We start from the raw sequence: 22769 nt of genomic DNA, 5'->3' as shown, positions 1-22769 counted from the left end.
TAATTTAACCTCTCTCCTGTCTGTCTCAGTATCCTTATCTGTAAAATGGGGATAATAATAGCACTTGCCTCTCAGAATTGTGAAGCTAAATTAAGCTAATATGTGTAAAGTGATTTATAACCTTAAAATGCTATAAGAATGTTAGGGGTGGTGGTGATTTGGTGGTGGTGGTGGTGGTGATTGATTGGTAGTGGTGGTGATGGGTGGTGGTAGTGGTGATGATGATATGTAAGGAGGCACCATGCAGAAGGAGCCTGGCATAATGAATAGATTCAAAAAGAATGATGTTCATCTTCTGCTGTGAACACATACTGAATATTTGACCCTGGGCAAGACTCTTAACCTCTAAGGAAGTTGCCTTATGTAATTTTCTGTAACTAAAGGTGTTAAAAATTTATTTCATCTACATTGGTAGAGAGAGTTTCTTTACTGGGAATTCCCTATACCAATGAAATCACAGGTCTGGTCCAAAAAATGCACTACTTATTGGCAACACAATCAAGTCACAGACTATAGGTTGGGGTGGAAAAGAGATGAGGCATCTTCATAGATAAGAGTGATCGCAAGTAACAAAAGGGCTAAACATATCAAAATAAAGTTCTTTAAACAATTAGAGAGATCACTTTTGTCTGGAGGGAGTGGCTAAGAGGAAAAGATTCACAAAGGGGGCCAGCATATGGGTATATGAGTTAGATCTGAAATGACAGAAACCACTTCATACAGTCATACTAACCCAACCTCCACTTTTTTAAACAGAGGAAGGGACTGAGGCTCAGAGAATTGATAAGATTTATACAGGGTCACAGGGGTAATAAATGGCTGGGGCAGGATCTGAACCCAGGGTCTTTAATATCAATTTAATATTTTTCCACCATATCATAAAGCATAAACAGAATGAGAAAAGTGTGGAGGTAGTCTACTGGACAAATGAGCAAGTACAAGGAGACTGAGGCAGAAGGATGGCAATAAAGAACAGAAAGTAGTCCACCTGGCAGTGATGCAGAATACACAGCAATTGAACTCAATAAGAAAACAAGAGACAGATTGCCAAAGGCCTCAAGCGTCATGGTCAAAGGCTCATGCTTTACCCAGTAGGCAACTGAAATCACTGAAAGTTTTTGAGTCAAGGAGTAACATGATCATTAGGATCATAACTGAGGCAGCAACATGAAATTGGCATGGAGAGGGGCTGAAATAGAGGTAGGAAGACCTAAGAGGAGGCTTTTCAAAGAGTCTAGATGAGAAAAAAACTAAAGCCTTAATCGAGGTCGTAATAATGGGAGGGAAAATGAGAGGAAGAAAATGGAGGTAGAAAAGGCAGGTCTTGGCACTTGAGTAGACATGTAGGGGGAGGGACTAATTCGAGAATAGCAGGTAAGAAGAAACAGGGTCTGACCTATTCACTGGTTTATTCATTCATGTAACAAGTGTTTATTAAATTGTGTAAAATATTGTGCTAGATTTTGAGGAGATAAGATAATTAAGACAAGGTTCCTAGCCTCATGGAGCTTATTGTCTAATAAAGATGCAAACAAATAACTACCCAGCTACCAGAAGGACAAGGAAAGTCTTTATGGTCATGAGAAAGGTACAAAATGTCATGCAAAGCTCAGAGGCAAAAAATCCAATATGTGAATGTAGGTCTACAGTAGTAACCTAACTGACTTTCTGGGAGGATAACAAAGTTATCTTGTTTTTTCCAACATTTACCCCCAAGTCAACACAACAATTCCCATATTAAAGGTATACTCCATTACAGGTATGTAATGGCAAAGGGAAATAACTGAAATATACATACTTGACACAATATAACATAAAACTCTGAGATAAGGAAAGGACTTGAACATCACGTTTCATCAAAGAAAACCTTACAGAACTAGGGCAAAAAGAAAGCTGTGCTGTGCAAATAGAATCTAAAGTATCCCAGAAAGAACACACAGGCGGGCGAATGGGGGATGATAGAAAGGGACAGCCCCGGAAGACTTGCCGGTTATACCACCTGCATGATTTCCAATAAGTGGGGTAACTTGCCTGTGCTTCAGTCAGTTTCCTCTTCTATAAAGAGTTAGACTAGATCAGAAGGGCCAAATACAAGGCCCACAAAACTTCCGAGGGTGGGTGAGGGGCCAAACCAGACTGAAATGTAATTGGGAAATATTTAACAAAATAAATAAAATGCAATAAAAATAGATAGTAGAACATTAAAAAAAAAAAAAACTAAGTCAATATACAGCCCCCTGGGATCCAAATGTACAGACTAGCGGCCCCTGTTCCTATTAGTTTGACACCACTGTACTAGATGACCTCTTGTCCATAGTCACAGGGCTAGTAAATAACTGAAGTAGGATTTGACCTCAGATCTTCCAGGTCTGGCACTCTCGCTATTGCATCATCTAGCTGCCAATATCTATTTGCAAATTTATTGAAAGATGCAATCTGTGGATTCATTATATATTTTGACCTTACTGCTATAAACAAAGATGAAAGGAAGAGAACATGCCATTTCAAATTCAGGCCTCCATTATGCTTTTCTGTTCTTTGTTACAGATTAGTTTCACACTTTTATCCTTTCTCTCACCTGATTCCATTTTGTAGTGGGTAAGCACCAATAGTTATAACAAGAAAATCCACATTTACATAGCAATTAAAAAAATCAGACCTGTGATTTTGTCAGTAATGGGTAGAGCACAGCCCTGAGCAACGAGAAATTAAGGACCTTGCCCAGAATTGCACCGCTAGCCTACAAATTGCTTTTCTCAAAAAATTTCTCTGAGTTAGGGAATATAAATATGATTTTCCTCATTTTACAGATAAGGAAACTGAGGTTCAGAGAAATTGAATGTTGTCATGGTTATATGGTTCATTCAGCATAAGAGACAGGTGAGTTCTCCTCACTGCAAATCTGGCATTCTTCCTAATTTACCATGCCAAAACCAGTAATCAGTTCAAGTTCAATGATGTGAGGATGTGTTATATGTTTTATGAGCCACAAAATAATATACTTTCCCCTTTTTTCCATGGTTCCTAAAATAACTTAAAGTAATTTTAAAGTTTTGAAAATTTTTATTTTCCTATTTCTTATTTTCCCCTGTACTATAGTACCAGAAAATATGATTTTAAAAGGAAAATCAAAGCACTGATAATATGAGTTAGAGGAAAATGAAAATATTACCAAAACATTCATATCCATGTGTCAAAAGCAGTAGACTGTATATATCTATATCTCTTCTCTTGCATAATCTTTGAATTGCTATAAATTTCTCTAATCATTTTATTGTGAGGTTATCTTTATGGAATTATTTTATTTGACATCCTATAAGGAGTAACAGTTTGGGGAATAGGAGACTTGGGGTGTTAATCTCAGCTCTGTGACCTTACACAAATAATTCAAGCTCTCCAATCCTCAAATTTCCCATCTGGAAAACAGACATCAGAGAAACTCACAATTTCAGAAGGAATGTTGGAGACAATACAGGCCACTCATACCTAAACAAAAAAATCTCCAGGCAAAATGACCTTTACCTGAAGACCTCTGGGGAGGGGAAACCCAGTGCCTTCCAGAGGAGTCCACTCCATAACTAATTATTAGGTAATCTTTGCTCATTTCAAGCCTGAATCTGCCTCTCTCGATTACCCATAATTCTGTTCTCTGGAGACAAAGCAAAGCTGATCCCTCTTCCACTCAGCAGTCCCTCAAAACCTTCACTATGTACTTCATTGGGTTATTGTGAGGATCAAACCATCCAAAAAAAGCATCATAACTATAAAGGCTCACACAAACAGGAAGAATTATTCATTTTCCTGGCTCTGTCACTAACTAGCTGTGTGAAGTTGAGACACTCCTCTTACTCTTCTGGGTTTCTTTCCTCTTGTGCATAAAATGAACAGACTGGATCAGACCACCTCTCAAGCTCCACTCAGTTCTAAAATCCTGTGGCTCATAGATGCCCAGGGTCTGGGGTGCAAATATATCAACTGTCAGATGCTACTGAGGTGTTGCTGAGCTTTGCTCAACTGCTTCCTGTCTTCTACCCTCCTTTTATATTCTTTCCTACAAGGGATGACCCTCTGGGGAGCAGAAGGGAAAAGGATTCATTTGGATATGAAGGCAATGTCAAAATGAAAGCAATAAATGCATTTTTTAAGACTGTGAGAACTATCGGGATTTTCATACCACAAAGAGTACTTGGGATAAGCAATGCACCACTAGTTGGGGACCAGGTGGAGGAGAAGATGGGTGGGAAACAGAACAGAAATGGGGAGATCATCCTAGCCTATAAAGCTTTCCATTTAAACTTGGTAGTCTTGCTAACTGACAATGCAAGCTCTGTGATTTCTACACAGTTGTTTCTACATACTGAAGGGCTGTTGGTGTCCTCCAAATTCAGCAACCTGGGGCAAAGCCTCCGTCCTCTGCCCTAGTTATAACTCTGATATGGTTGTATGGTTCATTCCCCAAGGTGGTTGGAGAGGCGCCCACTGAATTCTTAAGTGAATTAATTAGGATTTCTGCAGAGTTTTATTGATTCTTTCAAAAAGTAAACTATTTCAGGTCAAGATCCTAGGTTCTGGCTGATATACTGTATTGCCAGGAAGGGGACTGGCTCAAGGATCTCTGGGGCATCTTTGGCAACAAAGATGTTTACAACATGTAAGCATCAGACAACCTTAAACTTAGTACTGGCAGAAAGCAAAGGGGGAAAACTATTAGCAATTTTATAGAGGAGGGTATGTATTTGACTGTTTACTGATTAACTTTTTTGTTTTTGCTTTTTGGAGGGCAATTGGGGTTAAATGACTTGTCCAAGGTTGCACAGCTAGTTTTTTTGTGTTAAGTGTCTGAGGTAAGATTTGAACTCATGTCCTCCTGACTCCAGGATCTGTGCTCTATTCACTGTGCCACCTAGCCGCCCCTGCTGATTAGCTTATTACTGATAACAACAAAGCATTATTTGAGAAACACCTCTTCATTTTTCCTTTAAAGTTCACTATAGCTACTGTAATAGGATGCTAGCTGAATCAAATGAAAAGGATGTCAGTGTAGCCACTCTTTATCGCTTGAAACATCAGCAAGTGCTAATACCCGGAGAAATTTATTCAGAAGAGACAATAATGAATACGACTGCATAATTGCATAATACTCCTCAAATAATTCTCCCCAAACTCAATTATTTGATATCCCTCAGCACTAAATCTAGCTCTAAGTGAGTTGGGTTTTGTTTGAACGATTTGGAATTCAGGAAAACTAAGACCTACTCTCTACTCATCTCTCTCAACCCTTCAGCAACACAAAATCCAAGATTTTTGGTTTCACAAAAGTTGAAATGAAGAGAAGGTATCTTTAAGAAGCACTTGAGTAAAGTATGAGAACTAATCATTCACTTCTTGGTCTTGAGGGTTTTCTTTCCACTAAATGTATGATTTTTAAGAGAGTCAAGAAAGAAAAGAGTGAATAAGGAAAACCTGCCATCCCTTAGAGAAGATGAAAAGGATATGCCATTAGGGATTAGGACAGGCTTGAAAATTAGCACTGGGCCCACATGCCCAAGATATAAAAGAAACCAGGGCAGCCTTCATGAGAATCAGGCAGTGAGCTTAATGAGAACCTTAATATACTCTGCTTTTCCTTTATATTTCATTACATCAATTCTGTTTCATAAAAATCAGCCAATCAACAATCATTTTTGAGTGCCCACTATATGCCCAGTACTATGCCAGGAAACATAAGCAATGTAGAACTTGGCAGAGTTAGTCACCAGTGTGCTGTAAAACTAGGCAGCTGAGTACCACCTAAGGCGAGAAGTGGATATGGACTCAAGAGCTCATAGATTGCAGAGCTGGGTAAAACTTCAGAGGTCATCTCATCCAATCTAGACTTTACACACATGAAAACTTAACACGTGAACTACTTAAGCAATTTGCCCAAAGTCTAAAGACAGGAAGTGTTGTGGTCACTTTGTCTTTCCTGAATGCCAGTGGACTTCTCTTGAAATCCAATGTCATCCCCCCTTTTTCTTTACTGCACAACACTGTTTCTCCAAGTGTCAGCATGCTAGGGGATTAAAGAATGAAACTTTCATGCCAGAAGAAAGAAATCAGAAGCTGGGACATTAGAACACAAGCCAGAGCCAGTGACATACGGATGAAGCTTGGGAATACAAATAACATTCACATAATGGTGGGCATAGGCCTTATAGCCCCATCTTCATATGAATAAGTCTCTATGATGGAGTCGTGTCCTTTCCACACCTGTCTTTACTAGGAACACGCAGGAGAAAAGGAAAACCCATAGTACAGAGCTCCAGATTGGCAGCCAGGAGGCCTAGGTTCTAATCCCTGATCTGCCACTGAGGAGGTGGGCAGCCTAGGAACTCTATTTCTTCAGCTCTCAGTTCCTTCGTTAGTTGAGACAGTTGGGCAAGCTGATTTCTCAGGTTCCTTCCAGAGTCCAGCTTTCTATTATTCATAGCTTCAGCTCTTACTTCTATTTGCTCTCCTAAGACTTTATAGTGAAATCTCTTTCCCCACATTTCAAAAATGAATTCCCACCTGCTTATCTACTTGAGTGAACCATCAAATTCAACACATCTACAACCTACTTTACCATTGCCACCCAAACTTGGTGCTCTGACTTCCCTGTCTATTCAACGATGCCACCATTTTTAAGTTACCTGTTCTTGACTCTTCTGATTCTTCCATCTTCTCCAATTCTCATCTCTAACCCACTGCCACATGTTTTCTCTGAAACATCTTTGTGTCTGTCCACTCTTCTTATTAACCCCACCTAGGCTACTGCAATTTCCCTTTAAGTGGTCACTTCATCTCCAGTTTTCCCACCCTTCAATATATCCTCATAGGATTGCTATAAGATCAATGATTTACAGCTGGAAGGGAGCTTAGAAATGATCTCTTCCAAGCTAAGAAAACTGAGGCCCACGGAGATCAAGTGACATACAAGATCCTACAGGTCAGAACTTGAACCCAGGTCTTCTAGGCCAAACCCTTCATATTGAAATTCTTCAAACTGAACCATGCTACCCCTCACACTACTGCTAAATTAATCTTCCTTCTATGTATTCCTCTTCTCAAAACCCTTCAAGTACTCCCTATTACTTAATGAATATAGTCAGGGGCATTCTGGTAAATATTTAACAACCAGATCTCTTGAAAACCCACTTATAAATTTCATCAACATTATTTTTCCTCCATCATTTTCTTAAATCAAGATGATCTACCAAATAAATCAAGTTATCATCTGCAACTTGCTGAGTTACAAGGTATAAATGTTTATAGTGAAAAGTTTGAAAACCCATAGAGCCAATCCAAGCTGGATCTAGCATGCCACTGAATAAAATCAATCCTCTTGAGCCTAACATTTAAGGGCCTCCAAAATCTTGTTTCAAATTACCTTTACAACCCTAGCTCACAAGGCTTTTGAGCCTCCGTACCAACTAGGAGGTTTGCTATCCCATATATTCCTGCCTTCCTGCCCATGCTGTCCCTATTTCTGCATCATCCTCCCCCATTTCTTGATGATCTCCTACTTATCTTTCTAATTTGGTCAAACCTCCTCTATGAAGACTGTCTTGACACCTCCAGGCAGAAATAATATTTGCTACCAAGACTCCCAAAGCACTTTGATAATACCTCTCTTATGCATGTCTGTTCTATAATATAGTTATTTGTAGTATGTCATATCCTTATAACTAGATAATAAGATCCCTTGAACCTAACAGATTTTTTGGAGTAGGCGTGTAACAAAAATGCTTATTGAATCAAGAAGCTTTTAGGACATGCAAATAGGGACTACAAATACCTGGGGGGAGGGGACATGCAAAACAAACAAAACATCCCCATGGATTGTAAAATTCTTGGGAATCAGTAATTAGTAGTTGAAGCAGTTTGGTGTAGTAGAGATAGTACTGGATTTGAAATGAAGAAGATACTTATGTTACTAGCTTGTTACTAGCTTAACCTCTCTCAACTTCAGTTTCCTCATCTATAAAATGGGCATAATAATAGCACCTACTAGACAAGGTTATTGTGAGGATCAAAGGTATATGTATGTTTGTATATATGTATATATACACATGTATAATATACACACATATATACATGCATGTATGTGCATATGTGTTTTGAAAACTGAAGCATATAAACCATATAATATAGAATAAATATATTTATTATGTTAATTATAATAATATTGTACAGGCCTATATTGTATAATTATATGTATAACATATTATTATATTAAATTAGTTTCAATCTTAGCTGTTATTGTTGTAGTTGTTATAGCAAGAATTTCTGTCACCTGTGTTATTCCCAAGGCACTATGAGATGGGCTCACAGAGCTGGAGCTTGAAGGACTGTTACAGATCCATGTTGTGCAACTTCATCATTTTATAGATGAGAAAAGTGATTGATTAGAAGAGACTCATTCAAGGACAAAGACAGGAAGTGGTAAACTTGCATTTGAACTCAGGTCTTCTGTTCCAAAATCTAATACTCTTCTTCCCTTTCTTTTCCTCCTCTTCCTTTTTTTTTTTAACCTGAGACTCAGTCTCCTTGTCTCAATCAGGCTGAAGTATAGTAGTTACTCACAGGTCTGATTCTATTGCTGCTCTCACAGAAGCTTTGACCTGCTGTTTCTAACCTGGGCCACAGTCTGCCTGTTTCTTATGCAGCCTGGTCCCCTTTTCCCCCCACTCTCTGACTGTCAGGGGCTCACCATATTGCTGCTAGACTTCAAGCAGATACTCAATCAATTTTAACATTACTGGAGTTCAGAACTCCTGAGTTCAAGCATTTAATCAGCCTCAGGAATGACACACCTCAACCAGCATCCAACACTCTTTCCACTATATTAATTAAAATCGGTTGAGGTTGTTTAAAAGAATATACCCACCCATCCACCCATCCACCCATCCATCCACCCATCCACCCACCCATCCATCCACCCACCCATCCACCCACCCATCCATCCACCCACCCATCCACCCATCCACCCATCCACCCACCCATCCATCCACCCATCCACCCACCCATCCAACAATCCATCCACCCATCCACCCATCCATCCATCCTTCTATCTATATTTCTATCCTATTTATCCAACCTATTACTATCTGTGTGTCTAATTTTTTTTAAGTTTAAAAGGTGGTAGTTTAGGGGTTGAACCACAAATTATAAATGAATGAGTATACCAGTCCAGGCTTGTTGCAAAAAGAATCCTCTGGCCTTGATTGCTACAGGAAGAGCACTTCTCATTCTTTAAGAAAGTTATAAATGTATCTGGTGTCTTAAAGGAGCCTCTATTTGTAATAGTGTAGCTTAGGAATAGTTTTAGTTCCAGACTGAGACGCCCAATGTGGCTAATTTAATAGTTCACTCCTTCCAGGGACTAAGAACAAGGCACATCTTTCAACAGAGCAAGAGAATGCCCTCAGGGTTCCATATAAAATTATCATAAAACACTAAAATGTGAAAAACTGAGGAAAAAGTGCTGGAAAAGGTAGAAAAGCAATAAAGATGACATTTTATCACTATACTTACAGTCCTTTCCACAATCTACCTGGTCATCATCCTAGAAAGCAATAGTGTATTTTCTCCAGCAAATATAATATTAATTCTAGTCATTCTTGATGACTGTTTATATCAGAATGAGTGAATAAGAAGATATCTGGGAAGAATCTGAACAAGCTCCAGTTTTAGGAACTATCAAAAACCCACTGCCCCTACTTAAAAGAGCAGGTTAAAGTGAACAATCACAATGTTAAATACACATGAAACTCTTATGAGGTTTAAATTTTTTTATAAAGGTCTAAATGAAATTTAGAGCCAAAATTTAAAGACTGCCTTGAATGGTGGGGGGCTTTTGATACGATCCCCTAGAGCAGGATCTTTTATTTCTGCATGCATCATCTTAATTCTTCACACCCTATATACACACACAAGTGAGATCTCTATTAATAGAACTATGGCAAGAAGAGATCGTTACATTAAAATTTATGATATCCTAGTGTATTATAATAATAGGCTATTATCATGCATTTGGTTAATAGGGTCCATACTGTTATAATGTGTGAAAACCAGATTGAGCAATAAAAATGATAATATAATCGTAATCTTTGCTACTCAGGAAAAAACAACCTTTATAAGAGGAGGTCTCAAAGCATGCGACTAGTTCAATGATCTTTTTTGTTGATGAAGAAACTCTGGTTTATAGATATAACAGGACTTACCTAAGATTTTTTTAAAATATATTTTTAAAGTCCAATCTCTAAAGGACCGTTATTATAAGACTGAACGCAAGAAGAAGAATGCAGTGACAGCAATAAATGAGAATGTTTGGGAAAAAAACATTTGACGGTTTCAGAAGTCATGTTTCTCACAAGGTATGGTCCAGTAGGAAGTTAGGAGACTTGAATTCTTCTTCAGGCTCTGACACTAGCTAGCAGTGTGTGGCTTTGGGGGAGTCACTGAATTTCTGTGAGCCTCAGTTTCCTTGTATGTAAAATAAAGAAGTTTCACTAAATGACCTCTAAGTTCTCCTTCTGCTATAAATTCCATGTTTCTGTGATAACTGAAGGAATTGGGGGGGGCAGGTTATGCATATACCAAGCAGAATAATTATACATATAGTCCACTGAGCAGAAAAAGGAATAAGCAGGCATGATTGAGGATGAGGGAGGAGATGGGATATAAAAACTTTGGGTACAATGTATAAGGCATGGTTTTACAAAGGAAGGGAGACGGTAGGGAACAAATGCCAACACTTTTGTGGGGCCTTATGTTAAAAAAAAAGTACCTGGGAAACTCTGTGTGTGTGTGTGTGTGTGTGTGTGTGTGTGCGCGCGCGCGCGAACATGACTGCTAGACAAAGCTGAATAACATACATTTTCTGATGGAGAGAGAAGGAAACTAGATGAATTTGTTTATTGTTTGAAGACACATCAATGGCACTTTTCAAAGTCAAAAGAAGAACTGTTAAATCATTTGTATTCGAGAACAGCCCAAACCTCCTGGAACCCTGTCCTCCACTCCACCTTCTCTGAGACCCACACTTCAAAAGAGTTCTAACCTTAGAGTGCCCAGTTTAAAAAAATCACAGAACTTAAAAGCCATTTTGCCCAGCTAAATTTGGCTGTGAACTGAATACAGTGCATATTCTGAAATAGGAACAGACATGTCTTAGGGGTGGGAAGAGGGATAGAGGTTGCTTTTCTAGTCACAGAGATAAAACTATATTTATCTCTTAGGGTTTATACACAGCGCATGCAGAGACAAAGCCCGTTTGATTTTTTTTTTCTACTGACCAACACAATTATGGAATGCCTTTTATTGTTACTATTTTCCTAAATTCCTGGCTCTAGAATGGGCTAAAAGCATCCCTCAGACCAGGGGCTGGAAATTTTAATCCTGTTTTTGTTTTTTTTTTTTTTTTTACCAGTGCCTTACTAGGTACTCAAGTGAGGCATTTCATTTGTTTGAGCTTCTTCGTGGGTGAAACATAGGTATGTTAGGAGATATGGGCAACCAAGACCAGGTATGAGCTGCATATAAGAACATCCACATCATTGAGATAGTAGCCATCCCAAATATCAGAGAAGAGTTGGAATTATCTTAATATATCAGGGTTTAAAATATATATATATATATATATATATATATATATATATATTCAATTCACAAAACAAAACAAGTATTTCCATAACACAATACAATAAAAAAGATGATTGTACATGAAACTGCAAATTTACCATGTTCAACTTGCTATTCCTTCCAAATATACACAATGATCACATAATTTTTCCCTTTTTTTCTTCCCCATCTCCCCTGCAATATGTCAGGTTATATACTTGATCCATGAGGCACAGAATTTCAAAGTAATTCCTTTTTTTGCCTTGAAGGAAGGGTCGCAGGGGCTCTATTGTAATCCACTTGGAAGAAGAGTCAGAGATGTCCTTTCATATAAATTAATCTAACCAGGAGAAGGATCCAGATAAGGCAAGTGAGTATATTTTATATAAAAGGTGGCCTAGAAATAATACTAACTTACCCTAAAGGGGATGCTGTAATAACTAATAACAAAAATTAATGCAAAGCACATTGCCAGTAAGAATGTCTATCTACCTGATTATTCTATTTATCTACATAATAGTTGCAATTTTTAGTACTATTGTTTCAATACTGGGGGAGGGAAGGGGAGGGGAAAGTCTTAGAATTACAGACTAACACTACCTTCTTAGCAACCACTGCTAGGACTAGTTGAGGATATGACTGGTCATATTCAGAAGGTTAGGAATAAACACAAAGTCTGCACTTGACATCAGCACATTTTCTTCATAGCTAATGGTTCTTGGTCCTGCATTTTCCTAGCTCTGCCCCACTTTCTGGCAGTCTGCACTTTACCCCTGATGAAGGAAAGCCCCTGATCCTTGGTAATAGTAGCAATGGTTAGTAATGGTACCAATGGACCAACAGCCAAGCACTAGAATAACTTACCATGAAGGGAGGAAAGTAAATAGGTGATTTAACATAGTTCTGGGAGAACAACCTGAAGGGGGCGGGGCACAGGGGAGCTAAAATGCCTAAGGTAGGAAAGTACCTTGGAGGTATAACAGAAATGAAAATTGCCTATTTCTCTATAGTCTACACTCAAGTCTATGTAGTAGTAATAAAAACTGAAATCATATAAGGCAAAAAAAAAATAATGCTGAATTATAAACAGCAAACAAAGCAATGCAAAAACAAAGTGCAATATATCCCAGTTACTATCGTGGTGAAAATGCAGAATAAATTGAGTTTTCTGATGGCTGGGATTTCCATTGCACTCTAATTAAAATTCCATACAAATTATGCGTTTAGAGTTTCCATAAACTGTTGTTACTTTTATTACATGACACAATTTGCCTGGCATGGAAATGTTAGAGCATTAGAGTTGTATCATTACAGAGGATTAAGATCTTATCAAGCTCTAAACATGAAACATTATGATGATACAATAGAGAACCTGTAATATGCTCTTGTTCTCCAACATAGTCTGTAAGTTTTATTAATGCTTGCTTTGAATTATGGGTTCGTTCCTTGTTGAAGACAATTCAAATACATAAGGTAGTCAAGATTTCAATATGAAGCTGTTGCTTCTTCCTCTGACTGACTCAAAGGGTATGATAGATGAAGGACTGGTATAGGAGTCACTATGCCTCAGTTTCTGAAGGTATGAATATATGAGAAACACAGGGTACATAGGCAATTCAACAGGCAGTTATTTCACAAGTACTATGTACCATGCACCGTGCTAAAGACTAAAAGTAAAAAGGAAGGCAAAAATAGGTTTGAATCTAAAGGAGTTCATACCTCTTCCTAATTAAAGGCATGGAAAACAGGAGAATTAATTCTAACTATTCCCTAACAGATTCTATGTTTCTTGGAAACTGCTAATCTTCAAGTGCATTCAACTCTCAACTACCCACTTGTAGATTATCCACTTTGTGCTTTAATTTTTCATCTTTGATTAGCTTCTTCTGGATACCTAGAATATTTGTGGGTCATCTCTCCATTGTACATTCAAAATAATTAGGCTAATAACATTAGCCTAAGCAAAACACAATTTGGAGGATAATGCTATTGCATTACTCAATGAATTTTAATTTATCTGTTGTTTTGAATTATCCATGCCATATCTCTCTTTTCTATTATCAAGAATAATCAAGAATGGGGCAGCTAGGTGGTGCAGTGAATAGAGCACCAGCCCTGGAGTCAGGAGGACTTGAGTTCAAATCCGGCCTCAGACACTTGACACACTTACTAGTCGTGTGACCTTGGGCAAGTCACTTAACCCCAACTGTCATCCAAAAAAAAAAAAGAATAATCAAGATTATAACTGAGTAAAGGTACTTTTTTAAGTCATAGTTTTTATGCTTTCAAGAAAACAAAAATACCAGACTATTTGAAAAAACCATGCCCTGTAACTTAGAATCACAGCTCCAGAAGGGGCCATAACAGATCCTTTAATCCAGCCCTCTCATTTTAAAGGTGAAGGAAACAAAGTAAGTGACTTACTTAAAGTCACAGAGCAAGTTACTTGCAGAGCTGGGACTAGAGTCACAGACCTCCAGACTTCTAGCCTATTGCAGTATGCCACCTAAGCTTTTATGGTGTATTTTCACAGAATCTCAGAGTTGGAAGGAACCTGAGAAACCATATAGTCCAACCCAAACTTGAACATGACTCTAGTCTATACCAGACTGATCATAAAGTTTTAATACCTACACTCTTATTATAACAATAGCTAGCATTTGTATAGCAATTTAAGGTTTGCAAAGCACTTTACATATATTATCTCATTTGATACAACAAGCCTGTCAAATAGGTACTATTACTTTTCCCATTTTATAACTGGGAAAACTGAGGCTGAGAAAAGTTAAGTGACTTACCTAGGGTCACAAAGCTATTAAGGATCTGAAGCAGAATTTGAATTCAGTTCTTTCTGACCCTAAGTCCAACTCTTTTCAGCTGCTATATTAAAAGTAAGTACAATATTTCAAATTTAGAATAAATATGGATATATTTAAAATAGTTCAATTATTGGTTCTAAATGAGGAGTTGTTTTTTTTTTTGAAGTGTATCCCTAACTAAAAAAAGGGGTAGTGGTGCATCCAGATGACACAATGGATAGAGTGCTGGGCCTGGAGTAAAGAAGAACTGAGTTCAAATCCAGCCTCAGATACTTATCAGCTGTGTAACCCTTTGGTAAGTCACTTTAACCCTATTTGCCCCAGTTTCTTCACCTGTAAAATGAGCTGGAGAAGGAAATGGTAAACCCCTCCAGTATATTTGTCAAAAAAATACCAAATGGAGTCACGAAGAGTAGGACATGCCTAAAAAAAGACTGAACAACTGAAAAAAAAGTCTTTACTATGTCATCTTCCTACAAGTTTAGAACTGTAAGCTGAAATAAAATGTGTACATGTGATCAGATACCCTGAGAGTAGAAGTCCTATAGTCATAAAAAGACAAACTGCTACATGTAGTGACAGTAATGAGATATTATTTAAAATCAGAGTCCTAGATTCAGCATTCAGTTAATTGTCATTTTGTGACCCCTTTGATCTATGTCATGGAGATGGTCTAACTCTGTCCTCAAACTCTGCACTGAAGTTCCTAAGCTCATATCAGGAGGCAGAGAGGAGGTACCAGCATGAGTTATGATGGCAAAAGCAAAACTAGAACCCTATCTTCCATCTTATCAATGGGAATCCTCTCTTTGTCTTTGATGCCTCCCCATCCCCATCTTGCTCTACTTTAAAAAGTCTTCCATTTTCATAACTAAACCATATCAAAACTTAAATTTGTATTCCAGACTGAACTCAATAGAAATATGCTTTTAAAAGAATGACCATTTCTCAATGCCATAGTACATATGCCATGGGAAAATACCAAGGGTGTCATATATATCCCATAATATAAATACCAAGGACATCCCAAAAATGTTAGCTTGCACTATATGAAGGAAGATTCTTAATTAAAAGGCTATATGCTATCCCAATTATGTCACACTACATACAATTCTTATGCTGAATTACTCTCCTAGTCATAAGAGAGACTTTTCTAGATTCAGTGCAAAAAGTATGTATATATATATATATTTTATGGAGTAAAAAATGATCCATATAAGCCCTTTATCATATGAATGCTGCAGTGGATATTCTTTTAATATAATTTTGTAGCAGTATAATCACTTTCTAATAGAATTTATCATAATAATTTAAAGAAACTTAAATTATCTACTCTATATAAGATATGGCTCTGGGTACAAATGATCTGAAGACAAAAACAGACCCTCCTTGCCTTTCCAGAGTTTACATTCTACTGGCAAGAAAATCAGTATACTATAATAGAAAGCATGAAAGTCAAGAAAAAAAGAGAGATCAGACAAATGCCCAAGGAAAATTTGAGGTGGGAGAAAATGGTAACAGCTGGGACGTATAAGGAAAAGCAAAGCCCATACAGAAAAAGTAAAACTTCCCCCTGAAACTTGAAATAAAATAAGGAAATTTAAATACAGAAATGAGGTAGGAGTGCATACCTGGAATGGGGGGTTCCTTGTGCAAATGAACAGAGGAAGGAGCTAGTTCGGCTGAAACAAAATGAATGAAAGATGCAATGAGAAATGAGCTGGAAGTAAAGCTGTAATGAAACTGGGGGTGGGGAGTCCTTAAATGTTAAGCAAAGTTTATATATTTTATATTAGAGGCAATAGGGAGCCTCTGAAGGTTTTTGAATGGGGAGAGATATCAGACATTTGTCTTAGTTAAGATTATGATGGCAGCTCTTTGAAGTACTGTTTGGATGGATAACGGAGTGACTAGTAAAGGGAAGACCAATTGGAGCATTATGGCTTCTACAAGGTGATAATCTTCCTGCATCAATAACTTAGTAAGTATCAATAATAACAATAAGCATTAATAACTAACAATAAAAGTTAAAATTCTGCAGTATCACTGAACTATCTCATTCAATGCCATAGACCACATATAGCTACCACCACCACAATTCTGTAGTCTCATATGATTCAGGAAATAATACAGTCTAGCCATGTTTGACAAATTTCTTCTAAGGATGGATATATTTTTCTCTTGGGAGTAAGGACCATTTAAAAAAGCACCACTAAGCCAAGTGAAAGATAAAAGAGTATATTGGGGAATAAAGGGAAACAAATATTCCCATATGTGAAAGGTATGTTTCTGGATCACTGAACTGTTCACCTGCTTGCTAGTGGGACTTGGTCCTTCTAGGGACAGAGCATCTTAGGGATGTATCTAGTGAACAGATTGATAAAAAGAACATGTCACTTGCTGTTCAAACTTAGTTGTTCTACCTATCGATTCAAGTGGGGGAGGTATGAGGATAACAATGAATGATACTTGAACTGAGTTCTATGACAGTAGTGATTCTAAAATCCAAACATTTTATTGGCAAGCCCCCATCACCTTTCTTCCATTCCATACATATTTCATTTAACTGCTATCATACCCTTTGACTCCAGAAATGAACAACTTGAAGGCTCTTGCTTAGAGATCTTTCAAATTCTTTCTTTAAGGGTATAACAGAGACAGACAAATACTAAAGTATAAATAGTAATACAGCTATGTAACAAGGACCCATCATTATCATCATCATCATCATCATCATCATTACAGAAAAGAGAACTAAACTCAACATGCTAAGGTGGAAAAGAAAATAAAATTAGCATTAAGGAAGTGGGGATTCCAAGTTAAACCACAATAATTTTATCTTTCACTTATAGATTTGTCTACAATGAAGTATTTGTAGAGGGAAACCCTGTGTGCTGTGAGTTTTTTCTTTTGTGGGGTTTTTTTTTTGCTTTGTTTTGTTTTTTTTGGAGTGGAGGGGTGGGGGGGGGGAGAGTGGAATTTTCCAGTTGAAGAAAATAACCTTACAGATCAAAGAAATGGAGTCACCCATTGTGTAAATAGATACAGGCCCACAGATTACATTTTACACAACAATCCCATTTTATTCATGAGTCCATCAACTGATTCTATCCTCAAGGAAACCTCCACAATCTTAGAGACCTCTTTACTCAACAAGATATTCTGATGGAATTAACTATAGAAATAAAATCCTCACTGGAACAAACGTGATCATTGCAACTCCTAGGAAACCAAGGTTATGTCATTCTTTCCAAAATCACCTGACATCCTGTTCCTTATTACTCAACCTCAAAAAATAAATAAATAAATAAAGGAAATAGCTGGACAACCTCACCCAATCAGCTCCTTTTGCTTCCAGTAATATCTGCCTGAGGCTGTGTAAAATCCTACATATGTGTATTAGTTGTTATTCACTGGGGCAACTGCCCATTAGACGATGCTGACTAAACTTTTTATCTTCTAGCCTGGCCTCTAGATTTATTGACCTCTAATCAAAGGGACCAAGAAGCAAGGAATTAGTCTCAGGAAGGATCATGCTACTTCTGGATGAAGGAATTGCCCAACACTTGGCTATTTTTGAGGAAATTCTTGACATTAGATAAATTGATGTTTTAAGTTAATAAAGTATAAACCAAATATTTGCCAATTAAGGTGTTGTTTTTGTTGTATGTGTGTATGTGTGTGTGTGTGTGGTGTTTTGGCCTCCGTACTTGTTATGCCAATTAATTTATACTGGTAAAAACTTTATGTATCAAATGTAATGTATCTATGTCCTTTCTTGTATCCACATAACATTTTTCTTTAGCAATGATTCATTTAAATAGGCAAGGATGGCATTGTTTAATGCTATGCTATAAAATTTTCTCATTTTTATTATGTCTTCTAACTTTATATTAGTTTTGATCAATATTGTAAAAATAAACAACTTTGAAAGCCTTAGTAACTTTAATCAATGCAATGACCAACCACGATCCCAAAGGACAAAGCACGTTCCCTATCTCTTAGCAGACAGATGATAGATGTTAGGGTGCAGAACGAGACATTGATTTTTAGACATGGACAATGCAGGAATTTGTTTTCCTTAACTGTGTGCATGTTAAAATGCTTCTTCTCATCCCTCCCCAATTTGTGGGGGAAGAGGGGAGAAGGTAAGAGAGAGATAAAATAGATTTTAATTGAAAAAATTTTAGAAGTTTATAAATGTTCTCTCTCTTGATCTTTGTCTCTCTCTCCTGATCCCTATTTTTCCAATGTATTCTTTGCCATCTTCAAGTTTAGTCCTACCTTTGCAATAAAGTCACCAAAGATCAAAGTGTATGCTAATTTAATGGAGAATGGGGAAGAAAGGGTCTTATTGAGTTCTTCAAAGAATTCCCTTACCTTTTCATTGAATGCAATAGATGTTGGTACATGAATTGTGATTATTTTCATGGTGGACTTTTTGCAAATACTTATCATGAGCTACAATGTTTACTCACTGGTCATTGAACAAGTAACTCATATTAAGAGTACCAATAACTAAGTTTACATACATAGACTGCCTTAAACCTCTATAATCTTTAGCTTCCCTACCCCCTTTTGTGAGACAACTGAAGAAAGGGGGAATTTTATATAAATCTGAGAACCGTTTTCATAGGTGACTGTGACCAAAGAATTCATCCCCTTCTTGCCTAGGAATGAATTTCTAGGCTGGTCTTTGGAAAGCTGACATAGTCTGTTTCTGGGACAGTTGCTGAAGACTTTCCAGCATAACAAGAACTCAGGATCACACCGGCATAATGAGGAGGCTTCAGCAAAGGACTCTGTATACTTCTAATACACATTAAATGTTAAATGCAGTGAGGCACCAGTTGTCAAGTGAAGTCTGAGAGGACAAACATCATTATCAACTGAATGGAAAGGAATGAGAAGGACAGAGATGGGTATCATGGAAGACATGGCTTCTGCACTGGTTTTGAAAGCTTTTAATAGAAAGAAAGCTTGTAGAGGCCATTCCAGTCTCTTTGGAACAATATAGAAGAAAGCCCCAGGTGCAGGAAAGTATTAAGTGCACAGGAGGGTTAGTGACCATTTCAGTTTGGTTGGGGCATAAATTACTTGGAAGAGAAGAGTTCAAGACAGGAATAGTAGGATGGTATAAGATAGTGGAGAACTTTGATTGCCAGGTTAAGGAATTTGAACTTTATTCAGAAAATAACAGAAGCCAGTTAAGAGTTTTGTGCAGAGAAAAAATATGAAACATATGATTATGATAGGAAGGTCTTGTTGAGGTAGGAAGAGAATAAAAAAGAGAAGACCAATTAGGAAGTCATTGAAAATAGTCCAAGGGAGCAGGAGGGAAAGCCTGAACTAGTGTGGCAACAGAGGGGGGAGATGGGAATGATGGTTAAGTGTAGCATTGATATATCTTGACAACCAACTGAATGTATGACTTGAGGAAGAGGGAAGTGTTGAAGGTGATGCCAAGGTGGACAAGGCAGTAATGTCAGAAACAGAAAAATTAGAAGAAGGAACAGGTTAGAGAGGGGGACATAAAACCAGTTCTAGATAGTTCAATTTTGAATATTGGAAGGGCATCCAAATAGAGATGTTGTTTATACATTTGTGTTGTATATGCAACAAGTGACTTGCTTTGGACCACACAACTAGTTAGTGTCTCTAAATCAAGTTTTAAACCCAGGCTGTCTTGTCTGAATCCAGCACTTTGTCCTTCATGCCATGTTGTCTCTCTAGGTGGAAGGAAGGTGAGGGAAACATTAAGAAGCAAAGAAGAAGAAAATCTCAAATTGACCTGCAACACTGTTAAATGTTGCATAGAGATCAAGGAAGATTAGGATTTCAAAAAAGTCATTATATATGTCAAGCAGGTGGTCACTGGTGACCTTTAAGTGAACAGTTTCAGTAGAGAAAGGAAAAACAGAAGGGGCTCAGAAGTAAAAGGTAGAGTTGGAGGGTGAAAGCGAGATGGTATGGTTGTCCAATGAAGTGGAAGGCATTAAGGGATTGAAGAAAAGTTTTAGAATTTTTTGAATTTTTAACAATTCAATTAGACAAGTATTTATGAATCATCTACTATACACCATGTACTGTACCAGATGCTGGAATTATAAAGACAAAAGCGAAATCATAACTGCCCTCAAGGAGCTTATAAGTCATTGTGGGGAAGAAGATAGGGAATCAGTAAGTGAAAAAAAAGTAGGAGTGCCAAGAAATAATAAAGAGTCAGTTGAGTTTATACAACAAGAATTTGTAATGGGTGAAATCAGTGTGATGACATGACCTCCAAAGCAGCTAGTCATCATCAGCTGCCATTTCGAGAGTCTATCAAAGGCGTCAGGAGAGTTAGATGCCCTCTAGTGGCCACATCATGCTATTTCAAGCATACTCAAAGAGGTCTCCAGCTGTGCCGTCAATTCAAGGATGGAACGAATTATAAAACCAGAGGACCTAAAAAGCACCCTCACCCCCAACCCAATCATATCTTTTTAGTTAATATGCAAAATTTAAAGTGTCATTTTCTTTGTTTTACAGGAAAAACATTTTAAGAAAGAAAAATTAGCATCTAAGTCAAACATCGAGTTTGATGGTGTCACTCGCCATATAACAGAGCAACTTTCAATTAGTAACCTCACTTTTACTGCGTAAATGGCATAGGAAAGTATTTAACAATGAACAGAAGTCACCTGGCATTTGAAGCCTGGAAGGGAAGTAATTAAATTTAGTAGAAGCTATAGACACTAAATAAAGATGCATCATGTAAATATAAAGGGGAAAAAAATCGAAAGATCAATGAAAACAAGAAAGCTTGCCTGCAAGACTGAAGCGACATGATCTTAAAATTCTCTTTTTACTACAAAGTTATTCTCTAAGAAGACTTTCACAAAATTGGTGTAATCTAAGCAGATTTATTTATTTAGATCCAGGTTGACTTTTTCTTAACTTGAGTATAACCCTGCCTCCAAAGAATTTCACAGAAAGATTGGACAGCTTCCTGCTATTTGAATTAACTGCATAAGTACATTTCCTACCAATGTTGATATACTTGATAAATACAATGTAAACATCACCCAACAAGGATGGAGATGGCAAAAATCACTAGGCTTGTAGTTTATGAAATAAAATTGCCAAACTGAATTTGTATAGCTCTAGAGTCTAAATTAATGCCAGTAACACTGTTATCAGTAGTCCTTATCCCGCCACTCTTAGTTCCTAACACAAACATTTAGGACTAGGCAGCATTACATCTGGCTACAGCTGCATATTACATGGTCCATTGAGACTCAGATGCTGATGGCTGAACTGAATAACAAACAGCTGGGCAAAAATGTAAAAATCAGGAGATCACAAGAAAATGTATGTATCTCATGAAGGCTCTGGAATCCTAGTATTATGTGATGGGGAGGAGAACGGGAGGGAGACAAACAGATATTACAGAGTAGTGTACACCTAAGATTAAAGCTCAGAAACTCAGGAAAGCAATCTTCCTTTATTTCTGTCTAAAGCTTGCTTTTATTATTGTTTGACAAAAAGCCTTTGCAATCTTTAACACACACAAGCAGATTCTTTTCTATTGTAATAACAGTAGAAAGTTATCAGAACTATCTGAGCTTCCATATCTGGTGTTAACAAAAGAAAACAAAGAAGTTTCAGGAGTAGAGATGCATAGAACTTGAGTGAAAACTTCCCTACTAGTATAATTTAATCTCATGATTCCAGATGCAAAACACTTAAGATTTTAGAAAGAGAGGCTGTCAAAAAGGGGCCTGCAGCAGAGGGGATTTAAGTTAAAAGTAGGAAGATTCATCCATCTATTAGGTTCACAGATGAGAAGATGGTATCACTGAGAGGCTATGGGATATTCTTTCATGAAGTTTAAAGAGGCAGATAAACAGCCATTTTCCTGAAATGGCTGTCAATTTTATATCTAGGCAAGAAAAAACCCCACAAAATGATACGCAAAATACATTTAACCACTTAAAATTTATCCCCAGTCCTGCCCACACTCAGCAATGCAATACTAATAAACCATCTTCTGTCTGATAGGCATGTCTGAAGTAGAGTATCAATAATTTTAATTGTTAATTATTCATGGCCATTTTCTTTCCCTTTGGGATTTGCCTAATTTCTCTACAATAAGTTAACTGGCTGCTTTAACTGAAGCTCAAAAAGTAGGGGGAATGGACTTGGATAAACTGAGGAGATCCCTTCAGGTCTATAATTCTAATTTATTAATCCAAATCAGAAATAATCTCACCAGCTCTAGAAGAACCTAACCTAGGAAGTGGAACCACCATCACAGGATACCCC

The 22769-nt window shown here is 37.4% G+C and overlaps 1 protein-coding gene across 38 annotated transcripts in view; it reads right to left on the bottom strand.

Annotated features, from left to right (window-relative positions):
* Nucleotides 1-22769, bottom strand: part of LOC138175830 (CUGBP Elav-like family member 2) — a 696702-nt gene that overhangs the window by 333993 nt on the left and 339940 nt on the right. For 25 of the 38 annotated variants that reach the window (XM_069106367.1, XM_069106336.1, XM_069106334.1 and 22 more), the window contains one exon: nt 16094-16144. The exons of the other annotated variants lie outside the window; for them this stretch is intronic. Coding sequence is in view for 24 of the 25 variants with exons in the window: in XM_069106336.1 (XP_068962437.1) it covers nt 16094-16144 (51 nt within the window). In the remaining variant the exon portion in view is untranslated. The remainder of the gene's footprint in view (nt 1-16093; nt 16145-22769) is intronic. 38 annotated transcript variants of the gene reach the window in all.

Source organism: Petaurus breviceps, unplaced genomic scaffold (genome assembly GCF_028583685.1).
Source record: "Petaurus breviceps papuanus isolate PSGF00001 unplaced genomic scaffold, PetGlider_PUasm1.0 79, whole genome shotgun sequence".
In the NCBI taxonomy this organism is placed as follows: domain Eukaryota; kingdom Metazoa; phylum Chordata; class Mammalia; order Diprotodontia; family Petauridae; genus Petaurus; species Petaurus breviceps.
The sequence above is the reverse complement of the archived record's forward strand: the minus strand, read 5'-3'. Positions and strand labels throughout refer to the sequence as shown.